Raw genomic sequence first — 27,023 nt, 5'->3', positions numbered from 1 at the left:
TTTAAAACTCAAAGTTTTTTTTCTGTGTATTTGCAATCGTGTGCTTTTTAATAGTATAATGATATAAATCATGTTTAATATATTTGATAACTTCCCTTTTGATTGCTAGAGTGTTAAATCATGAGATGTATAGATTTAAATCTTCAAATGAGTTTTCTCTATAAATGTTCTTTGCCAGGCGTAAATGACAAAGCTTTCCCTTCTATTACTAATAACAACTGGAACACTCTATAGAAAAACATGCATAAATATATCCCTTTTATATGGGCATGTGGCTAGATAACCACTGGATGTTGTAGCTTATATTTTAGGAGAAAGCTTTTGAAAGCATCAAGGTGAAGTTTTTACCAAGTGGATCAGTATGAAATTTGGAGTCTATCTATGACAGCGATTATATTGTAAAATCTGTAACTTTGTAAAAGATATATTAAACAAGGGATTTACCTCCAGAAATATTATATTACTACTGAAACACAACCAAAATTCAGGTGCTGGTTTCTAGCTTTAGTTAAAAACTGTCTAAATTTAGTTCCGATGTCACACAGTACATGTGATTTTTAAAAAGTGGTATCCCCCTTTATGAACAGTTGTTAAAAATATTTGTGAATGCATCTGAAGTTTTATATTTAGAGGCAATCCAGACATACTCATCATCCATCAATTAAATTATCCAGTGTTGGAAATCAGGAACAAGATTTAAAATTTCCATCTGCATGCACACAGATAAAACAGACCTTGTTAAGGCCCTCCATCACCATGTGGGGCATGTGTTCATTAAGCATGGCGGGTGATATGATGACCTCATCGAAGGCCTTGTTGTCCCCCCACAGAGCTGAGTAGGTTGGCTCCTCCTGGCCACAGCTAGAGAGAGAGAGAGAGAGAGAGAGAGAGAGAGAGAGAGAGAGAGAGAGAGAGAGAGAGAGAGAGAGAGAGAGAGAGAGAGAGAGAGAGAGAGAGAGAGAGAGAGAGAGAGAGAGAGAGAGAGAGAGAGCAAGAGAGCGAGAGAGAGAGAGAGCGAGAGAGAGCGCGCATCAGGGAGTTTCAACATGGCAGTGAATGCACTAAAAGAAAAAGCTTGAAGAGTTCTAAATGCAGAACATTTTATAATTTTCAAATTTCAATTAAAATTTGGCTTAAAATATTTGATAGTGTCTTCCAGCCCATTGCGCTATTTGGTAGTGAAGTATGGGGTCCACTCAGTCATCATAGCTATACCTGTTGGGACAAACATCCAACAGAATCTTGCATGCATGTAGAGCAGAATTACGCAGATACCCACTGATAATTAACATTCAAAAGAGAGCGCTCAATTTTTTTTAATCACCTTAAATCCAGCCTCCTAGACACTCTCCATTACAAAGCCCTCCAAACCCAAGAGCTGAGCCCAGAAAAAGAGTCCTCTATGTCAGTTGGCGCTGAAACTAACTGCCTCCCCCCCGACACACTCTGATCAGTCTCACAACAACACTGCTTTCCAAACACCAATCAGACAAAACCAAATTATAATGCAATATAAAGAAACCTACTTGGAACATTGAAAAGAAGAAACTAAAAGACAAAGTAGATCAGAATGTTATTTAGCCCTAAAAAGATATTATGAATTGGAAGAATATCTCTTGACTGTCAGAGATAGAAAGCAGAGACAGATCTTAACCAAGTACAGGCTCAGTGACCACAAACTGGCAATCGAAAAAGGAAGACACAAGAAATCATGGCAACCAAAAGAAAACAGAATATGTGGTCACTGTTTGACGGGTGAATTCAAGACGGAGATGCACTTCCTCTTACAATGTACAACATTCAATAAAATAAGAAATATTTCCTTTAACAAGTTCAGCTCTGTATTCTCAGATTTCAAAGAGCTAAATTACCTCTCAAAATCAAAAATACTTGTAGGAGACTGACTATCAATCATGGTGAAAGATGAAGTGAACACATGTTGGTTTAGCAACAGCCTGCCTCAGTATCCTTATCTTACAATAGTACAGTACATGTGGGAGAAGCATAATGCAGGCTATCACACCACAGAGTGGAATGTTATTTTGTGACGGACTTTACAAATTAGCTCGTTATAGAAACCACAACAGACTCACAAGTTGGGGAAAGAGCTCACAAGCTGCATATGGCAAGCTATAGTATGACTCAAAGTACAGTAAAGTGGAGAACACTGCCGCTGCGCGTCAAGTGCCGCCCCTAGTACAAATAGGAATCGCCACGCTGCAGCTTGTCAACAACTGTCTCTGCTCATCCATTAATCTACACCATAGACTGTATATGTATATTATATAGAGACAGCGACAGCAAAAGGTGAGGACAGGAAGTCGAGCTGCCACAGCAGCCGGGATGTATCCTACAAGCAGGGAGCAGTGGACTTTAATTATAAAAAGTTTTCCTTGTAGATACAGGCACAAGTTAAATGGTTAAAACTACAGTGACAAGCAAGCAACAAACAGGTAAATAACATCTGTAGGTGGGCCAACATTGTATTGAAGTACAAAACAGATTTTTCGTGCTTTTTTTCCCCAGGGTTGGCGAGGCTGGAAATAGGGTGCGCCCAGTGCCGCCGGTGTGGGGGTTGTACATAGAAAATATTAGGGGCGGCTATTTTGACGCGCGCCGTTCAGCGGCAGTGTGTTTTGGCCTTAAGAAGTGGAAGAAGAATAGGACGAGGAAAGAAGAGAAGAGGATTACCTGATGTTCTTTTTAAATCATTATCATTATGCATACGTTTGACACAGTGTTTTTACCTCTAAATATTATTGATATTTCCCCTTTAAATATATTCCCACAGTGTACAAAATTAACACCAGGTATGAAAAAACAGGTACACAAGACGAGAAGACAGATATTAGACAGCGCAGCAGAGAGTGCAGATTGAAGAATAGAGGAGTGCTGCATGACGCACTGTAAACCCACACTGTCCCAAGAATGCAGTGTATACCTTTTCCCACTGAGCAGCCAGTTCTTTTATGTCACAGGTGTGAAACAAATATAAGATTTGCTTTGAGGTAACTGTGTCCACGCATCAGTTATACAACCACTTAACCATTTGTGAGTTGGAGTTGTATGGTAAAAATTTACGTTTTGTACAAGAATAAGCTGTAAGCGCCAACGCCACTCAACTGATGACTGATCTCACTTCTGGAATCTTCAGCAAACATACAGGGGGAAAAAAATTAACAGTAAAGAGCCACGTTTGGGGATTTAATTGCTACAATCCACCGACAGCTTTCAAGTCAGTTTTCTCACCATGACTCTGGAGGATGGTTGTGCACCACGTGAATGATCCTGCCAGGAGGGTAGAGGGGGGTGGAGGCTGAAAGGGCAATGCTGAGGTCACTGGGGTGGAGCCACAGGCGACTGCTGGGGGGCGCTGCTGGCTGAGACTGAGGATCATCATCCTCTACTGGAAGCTCTGATTTGGGGATGCATTTGGTGCCTCCCGCAATGATCCTCCACTGTTGCAAAGGAAAATGCATTTTAGTTATGTAACATAACATCTGAATCTAAATTTATCTTCTGTATATTGTATGTATTTTCTGCAGCAGCCAGGGGTTGACTAGATGCTGCTTTAATTACAGCAAAGATGTAGTGGATTCTGACGGGTGACAATGCAAATATGTTGTGAATCTATTTAATCATTCATTAGCATTTGTACAGTAGAGATATGTTTTTTGTCAATAGTCCATAAAGCATTCCCCCAAATTATTGTGAGACAGCAGAGGATGTTCTTGGCAAGACCAGCTGGTAGCACACTGTCCCAAGTATGCAGTGTATACCTTTTCCCACTGAGCAGCCAGTTCTTTTATGTCACTTGTGTCAAACAAATATAAGATTTGCTTTGAGGTAACCGTGTCCAAGAATCAGTTATACAACCACTTGACCATTTGTGAGCTGGAGTTGTATGGTAAACATGTATGTTTTGTACAAAGACAAGCTTTAAGTGCCAATACCACTCAACTGATGACTGATCTCACTTCTGGAATCTTCAGCAAACATACAGTCACAGTAGAGAACAATGTTTGGGGATTTAATTGCCATATTCTACCGACAATCTTCTCACCATGACTCTGGAGGATCATCATCCTCTGTGTCAGTTTCTTATATCTTTCTGTTTGATGTTTTCATAGTGCAAAAAGGTTTACACATCTATCTGACTGTCATCTTCTACAGTGTCAAGAGATTGAGTCACCTTTGGCTTGTTACTTTTCTGTAAGACTTCCAGAAGGTGGCGTCGAAAACCCTCCAGTTGTGACAGGCCGAGCCTAGGAGAGACCAGCAGCAGATACGTCTATTGTGGTAATACTGCAGCAAGGTGAAGTTAACCACAGTATACTGGATATAGTAGAAGAGATACCTTGGTACCAGGTCTTTTCCTAACACCACAGATGTGACAAACTCTTTGGAGTACTCCATGGCATCCTCACTGGGTAAATAAAAGAAAGAATATGTGAACAGGACTTGTGGAATAAAGGGTGAGAAGTGAGAGGAAACTAAATTGTCTGCAGACATTTCCACCCCACATTTCAAACAAACATTTGTTTTACCCAAAGTTCTTCAAAACAACCAGAAGCCATCTTTAGCCAATAATAGTACATGATAGACTGTAAACTATTCTACATCAAATATTTAGGGATTACATTTATCTGACCATATCTACAAGGAGTGATACAATACTGGACATGGTGGCCAGAAAAACAAGCAAGAGAAAATTATTCAAACAAAATCAGAAATCACAGATAAATAGAAACCCTGCCCCTACAGAAGTAGTGGACCCTCCCTTCCCAGTTGCTCATGTGTCACAACATAAATAGGTGTAAACAGCAGCATCTCCATTTGCACATTTGATTTGCATGTGAATAGATCACCAAAAAAGGGCATCAAGTGTGATCTCACAGACTTTGAAAATGACACGATCCAGGGTGCCTGGAAAACGGGTTTAGGCGTTGCTGCTTTATGAATGGGGCAACCAAGAGTGTATAATGAATGTACTTGAACACAAGAAAACCACACTCAGCCTGTGGCTGAAACAAGACGAGCAGGACATTGCTGTAGTAAACTTTACTGTTGCTGCTCTAGAAACATTTAGTTATATTTAAAATATTCAATTTTGATCCTGTTCTGAATTTAAAGTCAACCAGGTTGACAAAGTAACTGTATAGCTAATATGCACACTTCAATATTTGTGTATTTATCGCAAGTCATATCGTCATCACAATATTCAACTAAGTTATCGCACACCACAGGTTTTCCTCATATCGTGCAGGCCTACTCTCTTCCAGTATGATTTGCAACACTGCAGCCAGCTGTACTGTCATGTTTAATCTCCAGAGTAAACACTGCAGGGACCATTTCTGATTAACTGAAAATTCACACCTCTATTGAGAAAAAAAAAACATTATATCTGGTATAATTCTGAGGTTTAGCAGTGATGTGTACTGATTGACAGCTACAGATCCAGGTGTTAAGGTAACAGTGGTGACCAGGGTTTCACCTGTGACAGCATTCTGGTATGAAATGGTCCCACATGTGTGGGATTTATAAACATAAACATGGTATTTATGTGTCAAAGTGGCAAACAGGCTTTTAATAACTTCCTGCACATTATACTCAGACAGAATGACTGATGTTCTTTTCTTTTGTATATCGCATAAACACACACAGATTGACTCACCTAAAAAGGCCACCAGGTGGAGAGTAAGAGTAGCAGTGAAGTGTGGGGTACTGAGGCCTCAACAAGAAGGAGAGGATAGCAGCAGTGCCTGCACCAAGTGAATGCCCGACTATCACCAGCCCATAGTGCATGGTGCCCTTGCTCTGTGAGAGACAGCCAGAATCATTATGTTCACAACAGCATACTTTTGTCACATTGCCTCTACTGCTAATTGTAGAATTCTTTTGTATACAGTAGGGTTAGGGTTAGTGTGATGTTGCACAGATAGTGTAGGCTTGAAAGTAGTACAGTGGTGTTAATACAAATGCACAGTGCAAATGATAGAAAATGTTCATTATTGAGCCCGACATTCTTTATACAGTATACTGAGTCGTGTACCAAGTCTCTTCCAAAGGCTTGTGACAAGATCATTTCCTGCTCCAGTTTCTTCTTAATGTATTCTGCTGAGTAAACCATCCCCTGAGAGTGGAAAGAAAGAGAAAGGGATTCAGTGGAGGGGAGGATGGAGAGACAGAGAGAGAAAGAAATATGGACAGGAAGTCTGTGTCATTCATCTCTTATTAAAATATCCATAGCAATTATTCTACTGTTAACAACTTAAATGACCTTTGGAGACTGGGATAATGTTACTTGTTGAAACCGTGGCATAAAGAACAGAGGAGACTGTACAGTGGAGTATACTGTATGTATTGTAGTTTAAAACAGTCATCCCTGACCTTGTGGCCAAGCCAGGTCCCCTGCTGCTCCTCTACAGGCAAACGTTCAGAATCCCCCGTCAGATCAGTCAAGGCGTCCTGATACACACAAGACAAATTAAAAAATTCTACAACAGACAGCATAAAGCAGAGGACACAAGCGGATGAAGTGAAAAAGGGGAAGCGAAAAGAACATCTTATTAATAAAAGTGCACAGATCAGACAGGAATTAATAAAAAATACCATTCATAATCTCCATTGCAAATCTGATTGTTTGTTATATTGTATTAACTGTACCTGAAAGGCTATACCAAGAGCTATAAGACCATGAAAGATTGGTATATGCTCATATAGGCTCCATACGTCAGTCTAAATTTAACTTTAAGAAATCATTATTACCATTTCCAAATTGTTGAAATACTAGACTACCTCCTAAGGCAGTGATCACACTGGACACCTGAAAGGCGAGGTGCACCATAATGCTTTTTTGCCAAGCAAGGTTTTCCTTGGCTCAACATAAGGCTACAGTGGTACCTAATGGGTGGAGAGCCACAGCCTTTGAAAAGGGGTTTCTTATCTTGATTATGTGTGTCCGAAGTTTGCTCTGAGAGAAATGAGGCCTCAACACATACGTGGCTCACTGTAGATATATATATTCACAAACACTTTGTTAATGCTTCTTTAATCTTTGTACTCTATTTGTAATGTCCCACACCGCATGTACAGTACCTGCATTATCATTTGCTAAACTGTATGTTTTGACCGGTTAGGAGCAAAGCATCAGAGATCAATGGGATGAGTATATATTTTACTCTCAAAAGACATTTTGCCTTTGTTATGAGGCCATAATTAATTTATAGTTATTATCTATTAGTCTTAAAACACTACAGGATTTTTCTCAAATACTTATATAAAAATAAAAATGGATAGGACATTTATTTCTAAAAGTGGACAGTCATGTTTCTGCTCTATGTGTGAAGAGTGTAGGAGTTTGAGAACACTGCGTTAAACTATGAGAACTTCACCTGCTCTGGAGGTGTTGGTGTTGTGAGGTACTAAAAGGAACGAGGTCCACTAATATTCAGAGAGAGATGAATAAATATTACTGTAAAAACAAGACAAGAAAGCTAAAATTCACCTTTGGCGATAATGTTCCTCTGATACTGATGACCACCTTCTTTTTCGCATGATCCACTGCCACAAAAAACGGAGTCTCGTAAACCTGTATGGAAGATGCAGAGCGGACAGTAAACGGTGGTGAGAAAGTGATACGAACAGGCGAGAGGTAAAGTGAGGAGGAGACAAATACTTGTGCATCATAGTTCCACTTCCATCCCAGCGAACTGACCACTCTTTGTCGCAAACCTTTCTCCACTTGGCACAGTACACAGACATATAAATCACTCTGTGAAAGAAATTTATAGATGGAAACTTAGCGCTAACCTCACCAAGAAGTGCTCTGCTTTACAAATCATCAATCATCATGTGGGTCAAGTGCTAATGTGAATGCTATGGAAATTCTACATAAAAATAGAATGAGTTAATTGAATATCCAATGTATTTAGGAAACTATTTTAACAACAATTGCATTTAGTGTCTGAGCTTGTTTCATTTTAAATGATTAATTAATTTGGAATATAAGTGCCTATTTGGATGGGAAAGTGAAGGGAGTTGAGTGAAATTATTTTGACATTTAAAACTACACTTTTTTTAAAGCCATTTTTACTCACCAACTCAATTAACATGGGGATGCAGCAGCTTTACTAGATACAGCTTTACAGTAAAAAAAAACAAACAAACAAAGTAGACAAGGCAACGACCAGGAAAGATATACCAATCACACAGGTTTAAAACTAGTCTTTAACATTATCTACTGTACCCAATCACCAGAAAGTCAAATCAAAAAGTGAATGAAAAATGTTTGCCCCCCTCTCCACAGGGGAGGGATCTCTCTCCAAATAATCTCAACTGGAATGACTGGAGAATGCACCAAAAGCCAGCAAGACTGCATCATATGTTGAGAGCAGAAATGCAAACCTGAGGCCACGAAAGCGGACACTCTCCCCTCTTCGGCTGCACATTAAGATTCTGTCCATTACGATCACAAACAGCCCTGGAGTCCTACTAGGAACACACTTGACTTACTGCCGAGGATGTGGACACAGCAACTTGGCTCCTCATATCTCAGCAACTAAACTGGTGAGTAAAGTGTTATCAAAACAGATACAAATGATGGCCAAAACTACAAAATATAGGCACTGAATGATCAGAATGGCTATTAGTTTGTAGATGTGCAGCACTGCACTGCAGCCCTGTGTTAATGATGTTTGCTTGACAAGATTACTGTCTGGTTTGCAAGAATAACATCGTATGCAGGGCTCTGGGGCTCTATGTGCAGTACTGCCTAAAAGGGCATACCATAATTCACCTCAACAATGTATTTTGCAAAATGTAAAATGCATTTAACATTCAACAAAAGGGTGGACAAATGAAAACATTTTCTTGACGCTGTTTGTCAGACTTCTCCACATATCCTTTGTTTTATTCAGGAAGTAAAGCCCAAACACCTCTGACTGCTCGTTAGCTGGTTGATTACTCACAGCATCGTGGCAGGAAGTGTAGACAATTTGAACCTGCTTGAGGTCCCTGTCCAGGAAGTGTCTGCGTATGGCCAGGACATTACAGCCGCAACAATTGTCTTCTTCCACTGTCACGGACTGAGACAACCGAGAGCCAGACACTGATGTACAGCTGGGGTGAGAGAGGAAGATAAGAAGAAAACAGGAGAACACACAAAGACAAAAAACAGATAAATGGCTGAATTTTTTTTTTGTAAAATGGTAGGTGGGACAAACACAAGAGAAATATAGTAAACAAGTAGGATTGCAGAAATAATCTAGTATCCCAGTGCAGGCAATCTGGAAAAGAGTATGTGATTAATTCGACATTGCCTGTGTCAGTGAGTGAGTTTAACTAGAGTGGTATTGCCTCAGTGGATTACTACTTGGCAAGTGGTGACGCATGCACTGAAGAGGCTCAAGAGACACAGAAGCCAAATAGATCAAAACTGTGCTGGTGTATGTTTGAGTGCTTACGGGCAGGAGCTGGCAAGGCGGCATAGCCCACAGGCAGGCTTCCTCATTAGGTACATGGGCCATCCATATGCAGCCAGGGCAAAGAGCATGTAATAACACACATCCTTGTACATGTTCATCTCGGCCTGGGAGAGGGAAAGGCAGACAGACAAACACAACACATTCAGAAATCCTGAGATACTCAAATCTGCAGATATCATTTTAGATTAATACATACAAGTGCATGTGCGCACACACAGACAGACAGACCAGTTGATTTGATGAGAACTCTTAAAAAAATCTTTGATTTTCTGCAGTTGTGTACAGTACATTTCTATGCTGTGTGTGTGTGTGTGTGTGTGTGTGTGTGTGTGTGTGTGCGCGTGCAAGGACTGGAACACGTCCTCACAACTTCAAAGGGCTGTTTGAAGGTTAAGACTTGGTTTTAAGGGTTAGGTTAGAATTATGTTATGGTGAGGGTTAGGTGAAGAAAAGGATAACTCCCTACAGGGTTAGGGTTAGGCATTTAGTTGTGATGGTTAAGGTTAGGGTAAGGGGCTAGAGAATGCCTTATGTCAATGACAGTCCTCACAAGGATAGAAGTACAAGGATGTGTGTTTTGTTTGTATGGTGTGAGATATACACAAAACTAAATTTTATGGAGCCAATAACCAAGGGACCCTGAGGCCCCTAGGTTTCTTCAATTATTCTTATATCTACTTATCACAATTTCTCTTCTTCCCTATTGTAATTTGTGAAACATTGTTAAAAAATAATGAAGTCTTTGTGAAACCTTTGTCAGCAACAAGTGATCCCTCTCTTTGTGTATTGTTTCTATCATTTACCAGACTTTAAGCAAATAGAATCCTTTCAAGGGTAAATAAGAGACACGAGAGCCTTCATGAATTAGTTAAAATGCATGCTGTATTTGTGATTTTTGTTTACCTGAATTCTAAACCTTTTAACTTTCACAAGAGTCCACTGTTCACGTGGTTTAGCAAGTGATATATACACACACACACAAGTCAACCTTGACTTTGTCAATTTTTAATAACACAGATTGAAACTCACCGAGTTCTTAAGATCCAGGTATCTAGTATTACGAGTGACAGGCATTCCAGATAAGAAGGCTAAAATGTCATTGTTGGCCTTAGGAATAGAAAACAGAATGGAAAAGTTATTTTCATTACAGCACATGCCTACACAAATCACAAAAATACATATATTAACATATTTTTATAGACAGTGATACCTGGTCCAGGATAGAAGATCTCTTAGACCTCTGTCTCTGACGGAGAAGTACCAGGCCAGCAATAATATCACTAGGCACAATGTCCAGGTCTCTGAAGAACTCTGCAAAAAGGCTGGCCACTTCTGAATACGCATCCTGGACAGGAGAGCAGCAGATATCAGGACATGTTGGCAAAGCGCAGTTACAAAAAGAGGACAGAAGTGAATAATAGTCCACAAAAATTTAAAAATGTATATTTCTCCCCACCCCTATTGCAATTTTACAGATCTCTAAATTAGGTAGCATAACTTCAGCCCAAAGATGAGGCAACTTTGGCTTCTCAAATTCACTAGCAATATTCTTTGCCAAAAAAATGTTACTTGTTGATTACTATAAATGCACACTTGGACATCACATGTATGGATGTATAGCATATGGTATAACTGTCTGGATATTTTGAACATTTTGAAGGACGCTAAGCTGTGGGTTTATCATGTCCAGTGGATTTGTACCTACTTACAGAGGACAGCATGTCTTGCTCAACTATTAGTTGGATAGTTGGCTAAAAGCCGATGGCAATGTTTCTGGATATTTTTACTTTCATTACTTCAGTTCTGCAGTCTAGTCTAGTGAATGGTAGTTACTAAAATTTCTATGACTACAGTTGTGCTTTACTTCTTTTGCGGACAGCGTGTAAATTTATTTAGCCTGAAATGAAATAATTTTACATTTATATTTTATATGAAATGCTTAATGTCGCCGGTAAGTAGCTGAGCAAAAAGCTCCTTTGTGTCACAGTTTTGACTCATCCTGTCAGGGCTTATTTTAATGACTGGCTCTCTGACCATTTTGCCTGACATATTTCTGCTTTCATTCCTTTCTGTTTTACTTTAAGCGCAGAGAGGAAACAGCTAAGTGTGTATTGTGACTCACTGATTGTGTATCCTGGGCTCGTGTGCAGCACATGAAGAACTTTAGTCTCCTGCTCCAGCTGCTGGCTTGGCCTTCCTCTAGCCTGTGTCTAATTGGGAGGAAAAGGCAAAGAATACTATCAAGACTGAATTTGTGTGAAAAACAGGTAAGATGTGCATGCCTGGATGCTGTGTTTTGGTTGAGTTTTGTGTCAAGACAAAATAAAAGACAGAGAGAGAAATAAAGAATCTAAGTGCGTGTTAATACCTGAGTGTGTACGTAGTGAGGTTGCGCTGACGTCGACGGGTGGCTTTCAGTTTGACAAACGTCCGACCCGTAGGATCAAAGGTGCACATGAGGGTAATGCAAACGCTGAATATCACCAGCCAGTTGCATGCAACAATTCCTGCAGAGAATATTAAAACATTATTCACATTCAAGCATAACAAACCCCTTTAACTTCCATTCCCATTCTGCTTTGTATCCTCTTTCACTCACCCAAAGCCAGGTTTTTGGCAGTGACATCAGAGCATGGCTGGTAATACTGGACAAGCCAGGCAATCCCTACCACAGCATATACTAGCTCGACCAACAGAATAGCTGTAGAGATAAAGCGAGAGAGGGAGTGAAGAGAATAATCAATATCAATATCTGCCCAATCAATATAGAGAGTGTTCAAATCTTGGAACCACAAGTAATCCTCACAACCACCTCCTCCAATTTTCACAAGCATCAAAAGGTAGTCCTGTTTAAAAGCGAACCTCAGGAAGAAAAGTGAGGGTGCCTGCGTGTCTTACCTAGTCGTATATAGAGGACGTACTGCACAGCTTCCCTGGGCTGTGTGTACAGAATGCTGCCTCTCATGCTCAACCACATGATGGCGCTCTCACAGATAAGGCAGCTGACCAGGATGCCCAAATACCCTCGGCCATGGTCCACCAGCGTTACAGAACAGGACTGGTCTGAGCCATATGGGAGGCCGAACAGAACCACAGACAGAACCACCAACCTGAGTATGAAAGCCAGAGATACACCGATAAATTAAAAATGAAATATAAATGCAAAAAATCAATACAGTGAAAAAAAAAAAAAAGAAAAAAAGAAAAAAAAACACCGACTCACCAGACGCAGTGCAATAGAAAAAGGAAGAGGGCGGGCAGCACCAGGTCATCACTGCCAACTGACCAGCGCCGCCGAAACATCACCATGCCAGGCATCACTGCCCTGTGGGAAGACCGACGGGAGAGGCAACTTGAGGGACAATGGACATTATTTGTAACCTTGCTTCTTTGTCTAAAAAGTCATTATGCCTCGATTCTCCACAGGTAGTTTTGAAAAGGTTTAACCTAATGTCCAACATACAGTACAACTAAAGAGGGGAAAAAAAGGACAAACCAATAATGTACGAACAAACAGCACATTCAAACATTCTCACCAGCTCAGATCTTGCTCAAAGCTCTGCATCATCAGCATGAATAGGGCAATGATTTACTTTCTATTTCTTAAACTCTCTATATCAAAAATGAGAGAGGGCTGCAGGGATTATAACGGAAATAGACATGCACAGAGCACAAGAGTGAAAGATAATGGGAGGTGGAGAAGATGAGACTAAGCGAGTGAAGGGATGCAGAGAAAATGCACCACTTAATGAACAGAAGGTGGACCAGCTTTGATATATGATGGTACCGCGCTAGTTATGGCCACGTGAAGAAGCTTCTTTTATGTCACTGTCCATTCTCTTTGTTGAAAAAGCATTGTGAGTTTACCCAAGTTTCCTCTGGGATGAACTGAAATGAACTGTCAAAGGCATGGTAGGAAAGAAATAGTAGGGAGAGAAAGAGCCACAGAGAGGCTGATGCAGGCCTTACGGAGCTGATACAGGCTGATACAGCCTTTATCGTGCGCTGCTCCTGCATATTTGCTGAAAGCTAAGGGATAGCTTTTTCAGTTCTGTCAAAAAAATATGCCATCCATCATGCCAAAACCGTTGACTTTTATTTTTTTATTTATTTATTTATTTATTTATTTATTTATTTATATATATATATATATATATATATATATATATATATATATATATATATATTTATTTATTATATTTATTTATATATATATATATATATATATATATATATATATATATATATATATATATATATATATATATATATATATATATATATATATATATATATATATATATATATATATATATATATATTTATTAAAAACAATCTAGCCATAGGGTAGCGATGAGCTTAGCATATAAAGCAACCCTTAATTCTAAGATTTCCTGTTGGTCACTATCCACATCCTCTGCTTTTTAGTATTGTTTCAGAACATTTCTCACATTTTTTTAGTTATTGAGAAACTGGCAGCACCCTCCTTGTTTCACTCATAAATACCACAGTCAGAGTTGTTAAAGTCTCACTCTGCATCGTGCCTGCATAAAATAGCACAATGGATAGTTGCATAATTTCTTAGTCAAAGGTAAATGTAGTATTATACATGAACTTCCTGTTTGAAATTGTTGACTCGGCCAGCAGAGATGCAGCGATCGGCATTTCCGTGAAGAGTGTAACTGCAGAGGCAATTCGGTGAGACCTTAAATGAGCAAAAAGCAGGAGTTGCAAGACCTAGGTTGCTAATTTAAATTGATCAGAAAGAGAAGATAACCAAGATAGCCAAGTACTGGCACAACAACTTGGTGGTGTAGCAAAACTATTCATTTGGCATCTCTCTGTTTGATATTTTTCAAGTTTGTTCACATTTTTTACTCCTGCCATTACTTGTCTTGCTGCTGTTGCATGTCTTGCACCGGTCTGGAATGTAGTAATGTTTTTTTTACTTGTGCATGTCAGGTGGAGCCAAGACAACATGCATGCCATTACATTCCTAGTCTGACTATAGCCATTGACATATTCTTTTACAAGCTGCCAATAAAAATCCAGCTAAACAACTGTAGAAAAAAAAGCTGTCTGTCAGTAGAACAATAACTTGCTGTGAAAATTACACCTGTGGTCCTTGTGCTTTGTGTTGACAGACAGACAGATAGACAAAAAGTGTTTCAAGAAGATAAAACTCTGAAAGTCTCTGAAAGCACTTGCTTTTAAGAGAGATAACAAGTGTCCTGCACTAACAGGAGTAAGGATTTGAAAAGAAAAAGCATCTGCACTACTAAGCATAACCTGGTTGGCTAACTGCCAAGTTAAATGTAAAAGATCAGACCCTGGACAGACCACAAGGAGTTTCCCCTTCAGACATCTGCATAAGACTTGTCTCGGACCAAATTGTTCCAACGCTCACCAAACATGTATCACATGTATTCAATATATTAGCTTTGCATGTTATCTTGAATTGAAGAGTGGTCTAAAGTTTCTTATACTAAGAAGGCTTAAAAAGGAAATCCATCCAGCCTTGCTAATCTTGAGAAATAACCTGAAAATATAAACAAACAATTTGTGTGTAGAACATACACTGTTCCTCGTTTGTACTTCAACAAGAATGCACCTAATTACCTCTGAAGCAAGAAGTCAGGCAAAGAAAAAAATAAAACATTCATTGAGGCATTTGTGCTACCACCTACATAGCTCTCAGAAGGGATGTGTAGCGTATTACAGAAAAACACTGGCATTTCCTCTGTGCAGATCTGGTGGAGAAGTAACTTTTTACAAACCCTTCTCTCTCCTATCACTACACACACAGAAACACTGGAACACTGGAGACCTTGTTGTCAGAATGGATTTGCATGTGCGCCCCCCCAGTTCATCATAACATACGTCAGACATCGCTGCACCTTTTTTATCCCCAACGTTCAGCTGTGTGCCCGTTCCCTCCTTTATTGCTCTAGTGACTGCTTATTGAGCCTGCGCTGACTAGCATTATGACTAAATATGGATCAAAGCTTTCCCCTATTGTTTGGGACCAACATGAAATGTGGGCTCCAGTACTTTTTAGCAGAATTGTGACTATGACTTCTCTCTGTCAGATCTTCCATTTGGATTGACTACTACTGACCTCAAGTTCAGCTCAGTTCAGCTATTCCTGCTTTATATCATGATTTGTGCACTATCAAACACTGGGTGATACATCAAATGTTTACAATATTCGTCTTCATTTAGGAGGGATACAATATAAGCTAGGCAGAAATGTCTAAATACATGCCAGGAGCAGTTACCATCAATGTGTTTTGTGTCTAGGGAATCAATGAGGGGACAAGTTTAGAAGGAAGAAGGCGAACAAACCAAATTTTCTATGTTCTGGTTATTGATCATTTTCTTTGATGATTTCAGTGTTGGTCACAACAGTAGGTTGCTTGACTTTATAGACCAGCCATTTATCAACAACCTGAATTTTCTAAATGTGTATATTAATTATGTTTTCTCTAAAGCATTTTCAAAAATGCTAAAAAACACTCGTTAGGTCTCAAGGATACACATAAAGAGTGTTTTGGTGAGTAACACTCAATGTAAACAGGGTGAGTTAAATATATAAAATAATGAGATATTTTTTTTCAGCCATATTACCAGCTATTACTATTGTGCAGTATTGAGCTGGAAATGAGCCACGGACTTCATACACACATGCATCATGGGCCTGAATGGGTATTGTGATAAAATAACAAGAACAGTCTTCAGCTAAAAGTGAATCACATTTAATGGGGTGACAGGACACGGCAATAATTAACTTCTCTATTCTACTGAGGGGAAGAAATGACTGGTGGAACTAGTTTTGCTTTGTGAATGGCCTTAATCAAGCAGACACCCGCTATTCACCTGACTGTTACATGCCTGCTGTGGCTGCTTGAAAATGTATATTAAGCAGCAAAGAGGTCTACACGCCTCCTTTTCTACAATGAATGTTTTTAATTGCTCACCTCCCAATAGTGGTCACAATTAGACCCTCACCAACACTCAGTTATCTTTCTGTTATCTCATGCATCCCTGTTTTCAAACCTTGACATGTACCTGTATGAAAAGAGGCTCATACCACCTGAGACCCCACAGACAGCACAGCATTTGCCACACCGAGACCGTCACATTCGGATGGTTCAAGTGCTCAGGCTCAAGAGTAATTTCTTTGAACACTAAGAAACTGTGATTTCATGGAATGGGCACAAATATTTCAGGACATGTTATGCCCAGAAAAGACTAATTCCTTCAATGTTTTAGTAACACACAGCAACTTAGCCTAAGCTGTGTTGGCAGGTGATTACACCTGGCTAACTGCATCAAAAGCAGAGGGGTTAAACCATGAACAGTGGAGTGACAGTATGAAGGTTTTCCTTCCAATCAAAGCACTACAGCAGGCGGTCTCACTGATTGGCAGACCTTCAACCACAAAGGACGGACAACACAGTGAAATCAGCTGCTATAGTGTTTGGTTGGAAGACAAACCTCTTTACTCTCAGCCATCCACAGCAAATGGTTGGATACCCCAATATAAAGCTTGGCTCCTCAGCTTTGAGGTAATGCAAGAGAGTGAAAGAAACAAGGGCATGTGAATGGGTTCATGTGACTGAAGTCACCTCACAGATACTTAAAAACTCTATCTGGGTTGGAGTAACATTAAAGAGGACAGTGGAAAGAGGGAGGGAGAAAAGAAAGAGGGGAAATGAAAAAGGGAACATCTGAACTCCCCCCAAATCTCATTTAGGCCAAAACAATCAGGCCAGTGAAATCAAGCAGATCTCTTAAATGCAGAAGGCGCACACTAGACCACCAGGGACACTGTTATCAGCACTCGCCTCCAGGCCTGTTGTTACAATATGGCTTAAACTCAACAGTGGAAAAAACATTATGACATAATTATAAATTAAATGGGATTAGAGAGTGTGACCTTGCTGTAGTGTAAAGTGTAGCTCTACTCAGTAACGTTTTTATAAAGAAAAGTAAAAAAGTCCAACTACCAAGTGCCAGTTCCTTCTATCAAACCATGCATCCATCCGTTTTCTAAACTGCTTATCCTGTTCAGGGTCACGGGGGGGATGGAGCCTATCCCAGCATGCAATGGGTGATTTATGGTTTCCAAGTTAAGTTTTTTGTGGCACTGCAAACTGTCTTGTGGATAACTGTTGCCTTAATAACTAATCCAAAACACTGTTGCCTAAATAACAGATGATTGAGTTTTTTAAATTATTTTAGCTTATACTACTATCAAATCAGATAATGTGGAATCTGTCCAATATAATTAACTACTGCTAACAAGATCATACTACGCAAACATAAAATAAATCAGATTTATCAGTGCTGAGCTCAGTGTTTCCCAGTTTAAAAACAAAATCTGCTAAGTCAAAAAGTTTACAAGCACATTTAGTAATTCATCACTGCTTTCATGAAATCAGGACCAACACTGGCTTTCAGAGGGTGTATTACGTTACAAGCCACTATTTTCTAAAAACTATTTTACATTTCTCTTATTATTTTGACTGTTTGTTCCTTACTTAGTGCTTACGATTATTGATGGCCTTTTATTGTGCGATTCGATTTGGTCGTGACTAAAGGTGCAACTAATGATTATTCTATAAAATGTTAAAAATTCATTAAAAAAAAAAAAAAAGCAGAAAATCCTCACTTTTGAGAAAGTGAAGCCACGGAATGTTTTGCTTGATAAACAGAAAGCTATTGGATTAATTCAAATTGTTGTGGATTAAATTTCTGTCAATTGATTAATCTATTAATTGACTAATCATTTCAGCAGTTATAAATGTAGGCATATATAAATGTGGGCAGGAGGGGGATAGCACCGCCAACCCTGTGATTAGTGGACAACCTGCTCTACCTCCCGAGCCACCAGTTATGAGTTATGACTATTATAACCCTAACCCATTAAATTGCGTTTAGACAAACATTATTACTAGCACCCTTATCATTATCAGTTGTCTTTTGAGCCATGTTGTCATTAACAAATCATGTTTTTTGTTAATGTCTCATAAATATTTTTTTAACACAACCATGAGCAGGCTGGACTATGTTATATTTATTAAATCTGTATTCAGGTTGTATTCTCACTTTTCAGGCCTCTGTCAGGCAACAACGCTAACCACAAATTCTGAGGTCAATCAATATTCCCGAGTGATCACTCCCAAAGTTCTGAGGAGATCAATGTGCTGAGAACACCTCAGAAAAATGTCCGTTAACTATCAGTGTACTATCCAAGTCCAGCTGCAAAAGACTTTAATAAGTACAGCTGTGACTAATTCTTAAGATCAGACTTGAATCCTCAAATTTGAATTTCACTTGCTGTTGATGATAAGCATTTTAAAGTCAACCTTGCCTTTTTCTTACAGTCAAAACCTTACAGCAGAGTACGCTAGCCATCGTAGTATAGGGAAGCTATCGAGCTGTACGGTAACATACAGGAATTCCAGCCTATTACTCTTGTAATCAGTTCTGTGTCCAACTAATCAGCACTGACCTCTGACGAGATCAGCTCTGCTAGCCTCATTTCATGGAAGACGACTCTGGCCATCAGTACATGTCTCAACCCAACAGCCTCACTAATAGCAGTTGCCTCCTAAAGGGCTTTCCCATCCATCACCCAGGAGATGATAGCCTATTAGTGGTGCTGCTTAGCTTCTACTGTAGACATTAGCAGATGCACTTAAGACTTTTTTTACCACAGTGAAATGCTAACAGATCATACCAGCATTACCTGTGGTGTAGTGACAGAGTTGCATAGTTAAGTGTGCTTTTGTAGTAAACTTAACATCCTTGAGCAATTGAGAATTTGAGAGTAAACCAGAAAGGTGTATATTTTATTTCCATAAGATGTTTACAGTTAGAAGACTGCATATCTTCAGAAAATAAAGACATGCATCATGCTATGAGCAAATTGGGATTTAAATGTGAAATACCACGTTCCTTTGACAATGATGGTTATTTATAGAAGTATACGTAATATTTTACCGATGCTCCATATAATACACCAACATACACAAATGCTGCCAAATCCATCCCAAAAAAGGATCACAGCATATGCTTTCTGTGCAATAATTAATTATGTTTCAAAAAATACACTACACACAAAAATTAACAATGTTAAGGCCTCCCTGGACACACTTGGACTTTTGTAAATTATGACAACATACAGAGTATTTCAAAAGCAGCACACAGCAAAGACACTTTTTGACAGACATAATTCTACTTTCACAGCATACATCCAATAGCTCAAGCCACACCTGAACATTTCATTTTATTGTGATGAAACTCAAAACGCAAAACCCAATTAACTTGACAAGTATACTTTGCTCATATAATTCAAGTGATACCCTCCATGATTTTCTTGGTGATGATGCACAGTCAGGATAAAAGCAAACGACAAGCCGATCCCTTATTGATGTTGAGGGAATAGTAGAGAAACTTCCCCAATGTTGCTACTGAGGTCATTTCAAAACAAGTTTGTATTTTTAAACCTCCTCTCAAGTAATAAATACATTCAGTTCCAATACCTGAAGCTGGCACACACCACACACCCTGCTCTGTTTGTAGCCTGAGATCAAGAGAGCATCTAAATGTCTAAAACGTGACCTTTAGGGCAGCTCTACTACAGAGACAACTCCAGGCTTAGCTGCTGTCCCTGACTCTGCTAATATAGTGCTTTCTGCATACGGCATGAGTCATGCAAACTCTTGACTCTCATCCTGAACTAGTGTGTATTCTGTGAAAAGACTGACATATTCCTGCACGTGAGCAATGCTTTTGTGCTCTGCACAGCGTGCTACTGTGTGTCAGGCCCAGGCCCATACCCACGTGATGCAACAACAATGATGTAACAACAATGACAGGGCTCCCGGTCCGTCATTATGGCTTTGTCTATGACATGGACATGAAACAAACAGGGCGCAGGCATGCAGCACAGCATCCATGTTTTACTGAAAATGATGTTTTTGAATTGTCTGATGCATCTCCTATACCTGCTATAACCTAGTAAAATCAATCTAACACAAATGACAATCTTATTTTTACTTACACAGGTGTAATATAGGTGTTTTAAAAATCTGTCTGGTCTGTTATCTCTTCATCCTGTTGGTAAACACTCATTTCCACCATTGCTAATAAAAGATGAAAGTCAAAACTCACCTGGTCCGACTGCTCAAACGATTACACAGAACACTGTCAATATATCAATATATCGTTCCTGAGGTAGATACAGATACTGGACCTGAATCTAAAATCAGCACAAACAGCAAATTTGAGTCCCACCTGAACTCAACAATGTTGAGGTTGATCAGGTATAACTGGCAGCAGGTGTTTTAGTATCCCACTCTTCCATCTCACTCAGTGAGTCTGCTGCAGCAACAGCAGCATCAAGCCAAGCTGTGGCACACAGCCTGTTGGTTATAGCCTCTTATTTTCTCTCACATTCTCTCCCTGAGAAACCTCTATCACCAGTGTATGCAAGCTCATGAAGAAGAATTACTTTGTCTAGCAAACATCTCAACACACAGAGGAGAGAGCAGATATTACAAACTGGTTTGAAAACAAACAGGTGAGAAATTCTGATCCATTATAATAGATAAATACAATTCCCAGGTTTTACAGGTGATTATTATGTTACTGCAGCAGAATTGATTGTCTCAGTCACCCTTTTTTATGATAAAGCAGGTCTTTTTTTCAAGATTGTCACTTTGCTTTCACACTAATGAAATATAGCACATCTTTTAACAGATCAGTTCAAACCTAAACCGTGTCACAAGGTACCTTTCAAAGTGATAATCCATAATCTGCTGTATATTTTGAGCATCAATCACTCTCTGTAGGCTGAAAAGGACATTGTGCAAAGTTTGTTGTTTCCTCATTATCAGCCTGACTTCTGTCCAATCCAACAGTGTCCCGTTGTTCATGTTGGAAAAAGTCTAAATGTCCACATAAACCTCTTGAAACCATCCAGAATCACAGAATTTTCCAAACATGTTTGATCCCAAACTGGCTAAATACAAAGCTTTTGTGTTGCGCTACTGCCACTCGAAGCTCTGAAGCTGCGCTGAAAGTATTCACTGGACAGCAGAGAATTGGATTATGCTGCAAGGGTGGTTTAAGAAGTTTCTATAGACATTTTTATACTTTTGCTGTGAAAAGGTGTCATCGGTGGAATCCATTTAACTAATAGGCACCTTTCAGGCCTACAGGGGGTGACTGTTTGACACTCAAAAGACAGATTTTGGGTAGAGCATCACTTCAAGCAACTTTGTGTTTATCATTATAGTTTGAACAGATATATGATGGTACAGCCACTGACAAACAACAGGTGTTTTTACGCAGGTATGCACATTTAGTCTGACACTAAAAAACAGGATGCCTGGTTGTCTTAGAAACAGGGACGCTATGCCAGTGTGTTTTTGTGGGTGTCCATCCAAAATTGGGATGCTCTGCTCTGAAGCACTGAGCACGCTCTGATGACGACATTTCTTGTCAAACCATGCATATCCTAAGGTGTGCTTCAAAAAACATCACATTGACGAGTGGCCTCACCTCTTCTTCAGTAAACACATTGGATCAAAATGTTTTGGCAGAACATCTATTCCATTTCTGAAGTGCATTCCCTTGCCAGTATGTTTGGGCTACTTTGCTAGTTGAGCAATAGACAGTAAATACATACTACACAACTACATTACATTACAGCCAGCAGATACAACACTTGTGGACATGTTTCAATAATCTGTAGGGGTGTGATTCTTTATTTGTTCCCGGTTTTAAGTGCCACTCTTCACACACTGTGACTAAATGTCAGCATGAAATAAAGCAGCTTTCATGCACAGCACACTGGAGGTGAGAAGAGAATCTATGTAAACTAAGGTGTGTCCGACAAAACACAGGTGAACAGACTTGAGCTTTCACGTAAGCATCTGAATACGTCCTGGATGTATTTGACATTCACTGCAGCACATTTAGTTGCTGCAGCAAGTATGGATGTCCTGTGCTTATCCATGTGAATGCTTACGTGGTGTTTTTATTTGGTGAATGAAAAATTCATATCTTTTAAAATAGCAAGGAGAATCAATTTTTTACATTCACAGAACAATGTCTTAAAATGTCATGCTGTCTGTACACACAAAATGTAAGGATTTGGCTTTTGTGACAAAGTTGACAGACCATATACAGATGTGCAGAGTGTGTGTGTGTGTTGGGCATATAATGACATTCTCATATATAAAGGTTCAGCCAGGATTGCTTTCAGACAGGATTGACTCACATCATTCATGTGATATTCCTTGGGTTATGTGTGTTAAAAGCTTATTCAGCTATTGTAAAATTAGTTGATAAACAGTGAGGCAGTGAATGCAGGCTGAAGAGGGCTTGGCATGTAGTGAGGTGTTTGGCCCAACCCTGGACAGACTTCTGAAAATGTCTACAGAAAATGCCAAGGTTATGGCGGGTTGGCATGATGGCGCGACTGCAACACAGTCCCAAATCTCTCTGTAATACATCCATCTGTTCTAGTCTCTCTCTTTTTCTGCCTGGGTCAGTGTTACACTCTGCTCAGATCAAGATTCTCTCCAGCATTTGTCACATCCCTGGCTCTGCTCCTGTTGTCTCTAATGATCCTGTCTCCCTATTCTGTCACACTACAGCAGTATTCTGTCCATCCTAAAGAATCTCACCCTCTCCTATCTCCATCTCACCCTCTGCCTCGCTCATCTTTTGCCTTCCCATCCTCATGCTCACTCCTTCTCCTTCTACCCACACACTCATTCAGTATTCATATTTTAGAGGACATTTATGAGCATGAAACCGAGCGCGTGCATCTGCACCATTTTCGGTGCAGAGGAAACCTACATTTTCTCCTCGAGCCTTCCCCTCTTCCCCTGTCCCCCTCCTCTTCCTTATCTAGCTAATCCCGATTCTGGTTTTGGTTTCGTGTTGCTCATCTTTTTTTAGACTGAAAGCCATGTGCCACTCACTCCTACTCTCCCTCTGCCTCTTTCTCCATCTTTTTCTCCCACTGCCACCCACTCAATCCCTTTCACCTCTTCCCACTCCATTTTCCTTTCTTTCAGTTGATGTGATAGTATGTGTACTGCAGATTGCATGTGTGTGTTTGTGTATGCATGAATGTTTTTTTGGTGTTGGGGTGGTAACATATGTGCTCTGCCAACCTGTCTGTGGCTTACCACCACAAACCATGCACAGATCCGTTTGTCACTGTATCTGGTCAGATACTGAAAATAACTACAGCAGTTTTGTCCATGCAACACACTACTGCAGCTATAGGTTTTCAGCACTATGCTGAATGTATTATGGTACTTTAAATTGGTGTTTTAAAACACACTTGTATTGAACAGCGGTCTATCAATGGCTTCACTGTAGAATCACATGATTTAAGTTCCTGCAGCTTATAGATTTCGCAAGACATGCAAGTCTGTCCGGGAGGGGACACACACACAAACACACAACCTCCTGCAAAGCACCTGCCAGACCATCAATACTGTCTCATGGATATTATGAGAGTGATGCCCTTTTACATGTGGCTTATTTGGAACACCTGTCCCATCATGCACTGTTAAAAAGAGCAACTCTAAAATCAAAGGTGCATGTTAAATGACATACTATGACATCTACATCTCAAGACATAGCAAAGACCTTTACATACAGTGGTGTGAAAAAGTGTTTGCCCCCTTCCTGATTTCTTATTTTTTTGCATGTTTGTCACAAATTTAAATATTAGTCAAAGATAACACAAGAAAAAGCAAAATGCAGTTTTTAAATGAAGTTACCGAAATCTTTGGCCATTGTGTAGTCATGCTATATTCCACTCCAAGCTGAGCACTGAGCAGTTATCAAAAAATAACATGCTTTAGGTGGTTCTTAAAACGCTACATTATACCCTGTCCTTTAGACATACTTCTGAACTCTAATCATCCCTGATTTACACAATGCAACAGGACTTCATACATCTATTTAAGGATGTTGTCCAAATTATAAAAAGGCACAAGTGTGAGAAATAACTGATCATTTCTTTGAAATCCTGAAAAGGCAACATTGGAACTTCACAAATGACTAAATTTGTTCCATCATTATTGACACTTGTTACCTGCAGGACCAAAACCATCAAATATGGCTAAATGCTCTACTTTGCTGCTGCTTCATCCCAAAGCACCTGTAAACACCCAAACACCAGATTTAGGCCCTGCTAAATCAAATAATGTAAAATAATTAGTTAATATTAGAGCAGAGGAGCTAGATTTCTGGCACAAGGAGAGGTCACACATAATGCTTTGGAAAACAAAGAGACAACAAACTATCTGCCAGAACTCCCGGGAGGCACCTGGTTTCCACTAGGGTTGAAGCCTACAGGGATACCAGAGAACCAAGCGTAAACACTGGTGTTGATGCAGCCTTACATGGCTGGGCTGGGCTTGGATTGATATTTTATTTAAATCTGATAAAATATCTAAGCTCGTCTATACTCGATAGGTTTACAGTAAGAGGCCGGATCAGAAATCAGTATAAAATAAGATGTAAATCGTAAAAGCTGGGATATAGTCTAGTAATCTACAATTATCACTATCTGTGTGCCATAAACACTCAGTGCCTCTGCTCATGACAAACTTATCTGGTGCCTTACCATAAAACAGAAGACTACAATATGTGCCACTTTGTGTGTAATGGAAAACATTCCCACTTTCTCCTCATTCTTCTTCCCAGAACTCAACTCTTATTTTGCTCAAAATAAAGATCTCTCTTATATCGTTCATTATCCTCGTTAGGACAGCTCGTCACTCTCCAACTGACACCTCTGGTCATTTATGCTGAAACATTGCTTAATGAAGGCATTTGCACTCTGAGTGGCATGAACATAATGACAACAGAGGAAAAACAGTATCCACAAATGAGGAATGAAGGAATTATCAGTGAAGTATTCTCAGTGCAAATGATAAACAGGTGTGACATTCCCCTTACTGCAGCTGTGCCAGGTCCTTTTTTTTTTGCATGTCAGCTACTGCCCAACCAAAAGCATACAGTCTGGTTAATGTACAGGATGGGCTTTAAGTCTTTTAGCAATGAAAATACCAGTGAGTTATTAAATAAGCAGAAGAATTAGTCATAATCAATATTGGTAATGGAGTCTGTCATTTTACTTACTACTTTAACTGAATACTTGGGGAGTTGGTAGTTTACACCAACTAGGCTAAAAAAAAAAAAAAACCCATTACTTTGGGCTCGTCACTTGTGATTGCCATTTGTTATTATTTTAAATATAGTAAACTAATATATATATATATATATATATATATATATATATATATATATATATATATATATATAGCAAATATACAGTAACTCAACCACTGAAACTATTGTTACCTGCAGCCTTGGTGTTTGTATGTGCAACAGCATCAAAATGTGTGATTCCAACAAAGCGATAAGCAGCAGCGGCGGTAGTGTCTAATCTCATTTAATCAGGACAGCTGCTTAAAGTGGCATCCTGCGGGCCTAGCTAATGGAGATGTGGCCTAAGAAATGTGTCTCAAATCAGCACTAAAACATGGACTAAGAAGCCGGGTCACACTGTCCGTGCCGTGCATGTGCATATAGCTAGAGACAGGTAATCAGTCAAATTGTCTCCTCATCCGGTAGCTGCTGCTCACCTGTATTTTGACGATGCCTTGACAAGACCCACTGCACCGGTTCCGCTCGCTCTCCCATATCCTTCCGACTGCCGACCCGCCTCACGCTCGCTCTCCCCGACACCGGTTCAGGGTTTGGGGGGGTGAATTCACAAATGTCTCACCGATCGAATTATAATAACCGTACAAACGTCATTACAACAGGAGAATGAATGGACTCCGAGACCTCCAAGAGCTGGAGCTTCCTCGGTTATCTGCCGGGTACATCCATGCGGGTGTCAGGCAAACCTGATACATGCCATCAAAGACAAGTCATCAAATACACGGTCGTTTTCAAACCGCCGGATACTGACGGCTTGCTTCTCCGCTTAATTGCAACACGTCGTCGGCTGTGGCAGTTCAGTGAGTGTGGGTCGTTTTTATGTCCCTCCGTCGGAGCTCGGCATGATGATTTCTATCCACAGAAGATGACAGTGCCTCGGGTTTAACAAACAAGACGAGCCCTTCGCTTCTCACGTTGTAGTCAGTAGCTTGTGTGTGCCATCACCGGACAACTCCCGGACCTCAGCGTGTATAGCAGCTAAACGGAGGAAGCATTTCCTGGGAATCTGGCCAATCCCCTCGGATATTTCTCCCACTGAAAAAAGCGTACGATTTGGTTATTCCCCTTCCGTGTTCGGCTGCGCAAATCCCATACAACGTTATGTTTACGCACACCTGACTCGTTTTTGTAAACGGCAGACCTCGGACACTTTGGAGATCTTGCGGAGAAAGGGCGCCACTGGTGGTTTATGAATATCAAGGAATCCACAACCGATTCAAAGAGAGCAGTGTTTTTCGAGAGGTTGCCGCTCCCCTTTGTGAGGTC

General features: G+C 39.9%; 1 protein-coding gene across 2 annotated transcripts in view; it reads right to left on the bottom strand.

The window, feature by feature from the left end:
- dagla (diacylglycerol lipase, alpha) overlaps window positions 1-27,016 on the bottom strand; it is a 35,354-nt gene extending 8,338 nt beyond the window's left edge. For both annotated transcript variants that reach the window (XM_044209065.1, XM_044209073.1), the window contains exons 1-18: window positions 26,177-27,016; window positions 12,709-12,810; window positions 12,384-12,595; window positions 12,085-12,186; window positions 11,854-11,992; window positions 11,608-11,695; window positions 10,696-10,830; window positions 10,515-10,592; window positions 9,465-9,589; window positions 8,970-9,120; window positions 7,508-7,591; window positions 6,391-6,468; window positions 6,053-6,133; window positions 5,675-5,817; window positions 4,358-4,426; window positions 4,193-4,265; window positions 3,250-3,458; window positions 735-861 (exon numbers count right to left, since the gene is read on the bottom strand). In XM_044209065.1, the coding sequence (XP_044065000.1) occupies window positions 735-861; window positions 3,250-3,458; window positions 4,193-4,265; window positions 4,358-4,426; window positions 5,675-5,817; window positions 6,053-6,133; window positions 6,391-6,468; window positions 7,508-7,591; window positions 8,970-9,120; window positions 9,465-9,589; window positions 10,515-10,592; window positions 10,696-10,830; window positions 11,608-11,695; window positions 11,854-11,992; window positions 12,085-12,186; window positions 12,384-12,595; window positions 12,709-12,803 (1,989 nt within the window). In that variant the 5' untranslated portion in view covers window positions 12,804-12,810; window positions 26,177-27,016. The remainder of the gene's footprint in view (window positions 1-734; window positions 862-3,249; window positions 3,459-4,192; window positions 4,266-4,357; window positions 4,427-5,674; window positions 5,818-6,052; window positions 6,134-6,390; window positions 6,469-7,507; window positions 7,592-8,969; window positions 9,121-9,464; window positions 9,590-10,514; window positions 10,593-10,695; window positions 10,831-11,607; window positions 11,696-11,853; window positions 11,993-12,084; window positions 12,187-12,383; window positions 12,596-12,708; window positions 12,811-26,176) is intronic.
- Window positions 27,017-27,023: the final 7 nt, after the last annotated feature.

Source organism: Siniperca chuatsi, linkage group LG1, assembly GCF_020085105.1.
Source record: "Siniperca chuatsi isolate FFG_IHB_CAS linkage group LG1, ASM2008510v1, whole genome shotgun sequence".
Taxonomy (NCBI): domain Eukaryota; kingdom Metazoa; phylum Chordata; class Actinopteri; order Centrarchiformes; family Sinipercidae; genus Siniperca; species Siniperca chuatsi.
Note: the sequence above shows the minus strand (reverse complement) of the source record. Positions and strands in the feature narration are given on the sequence as shown.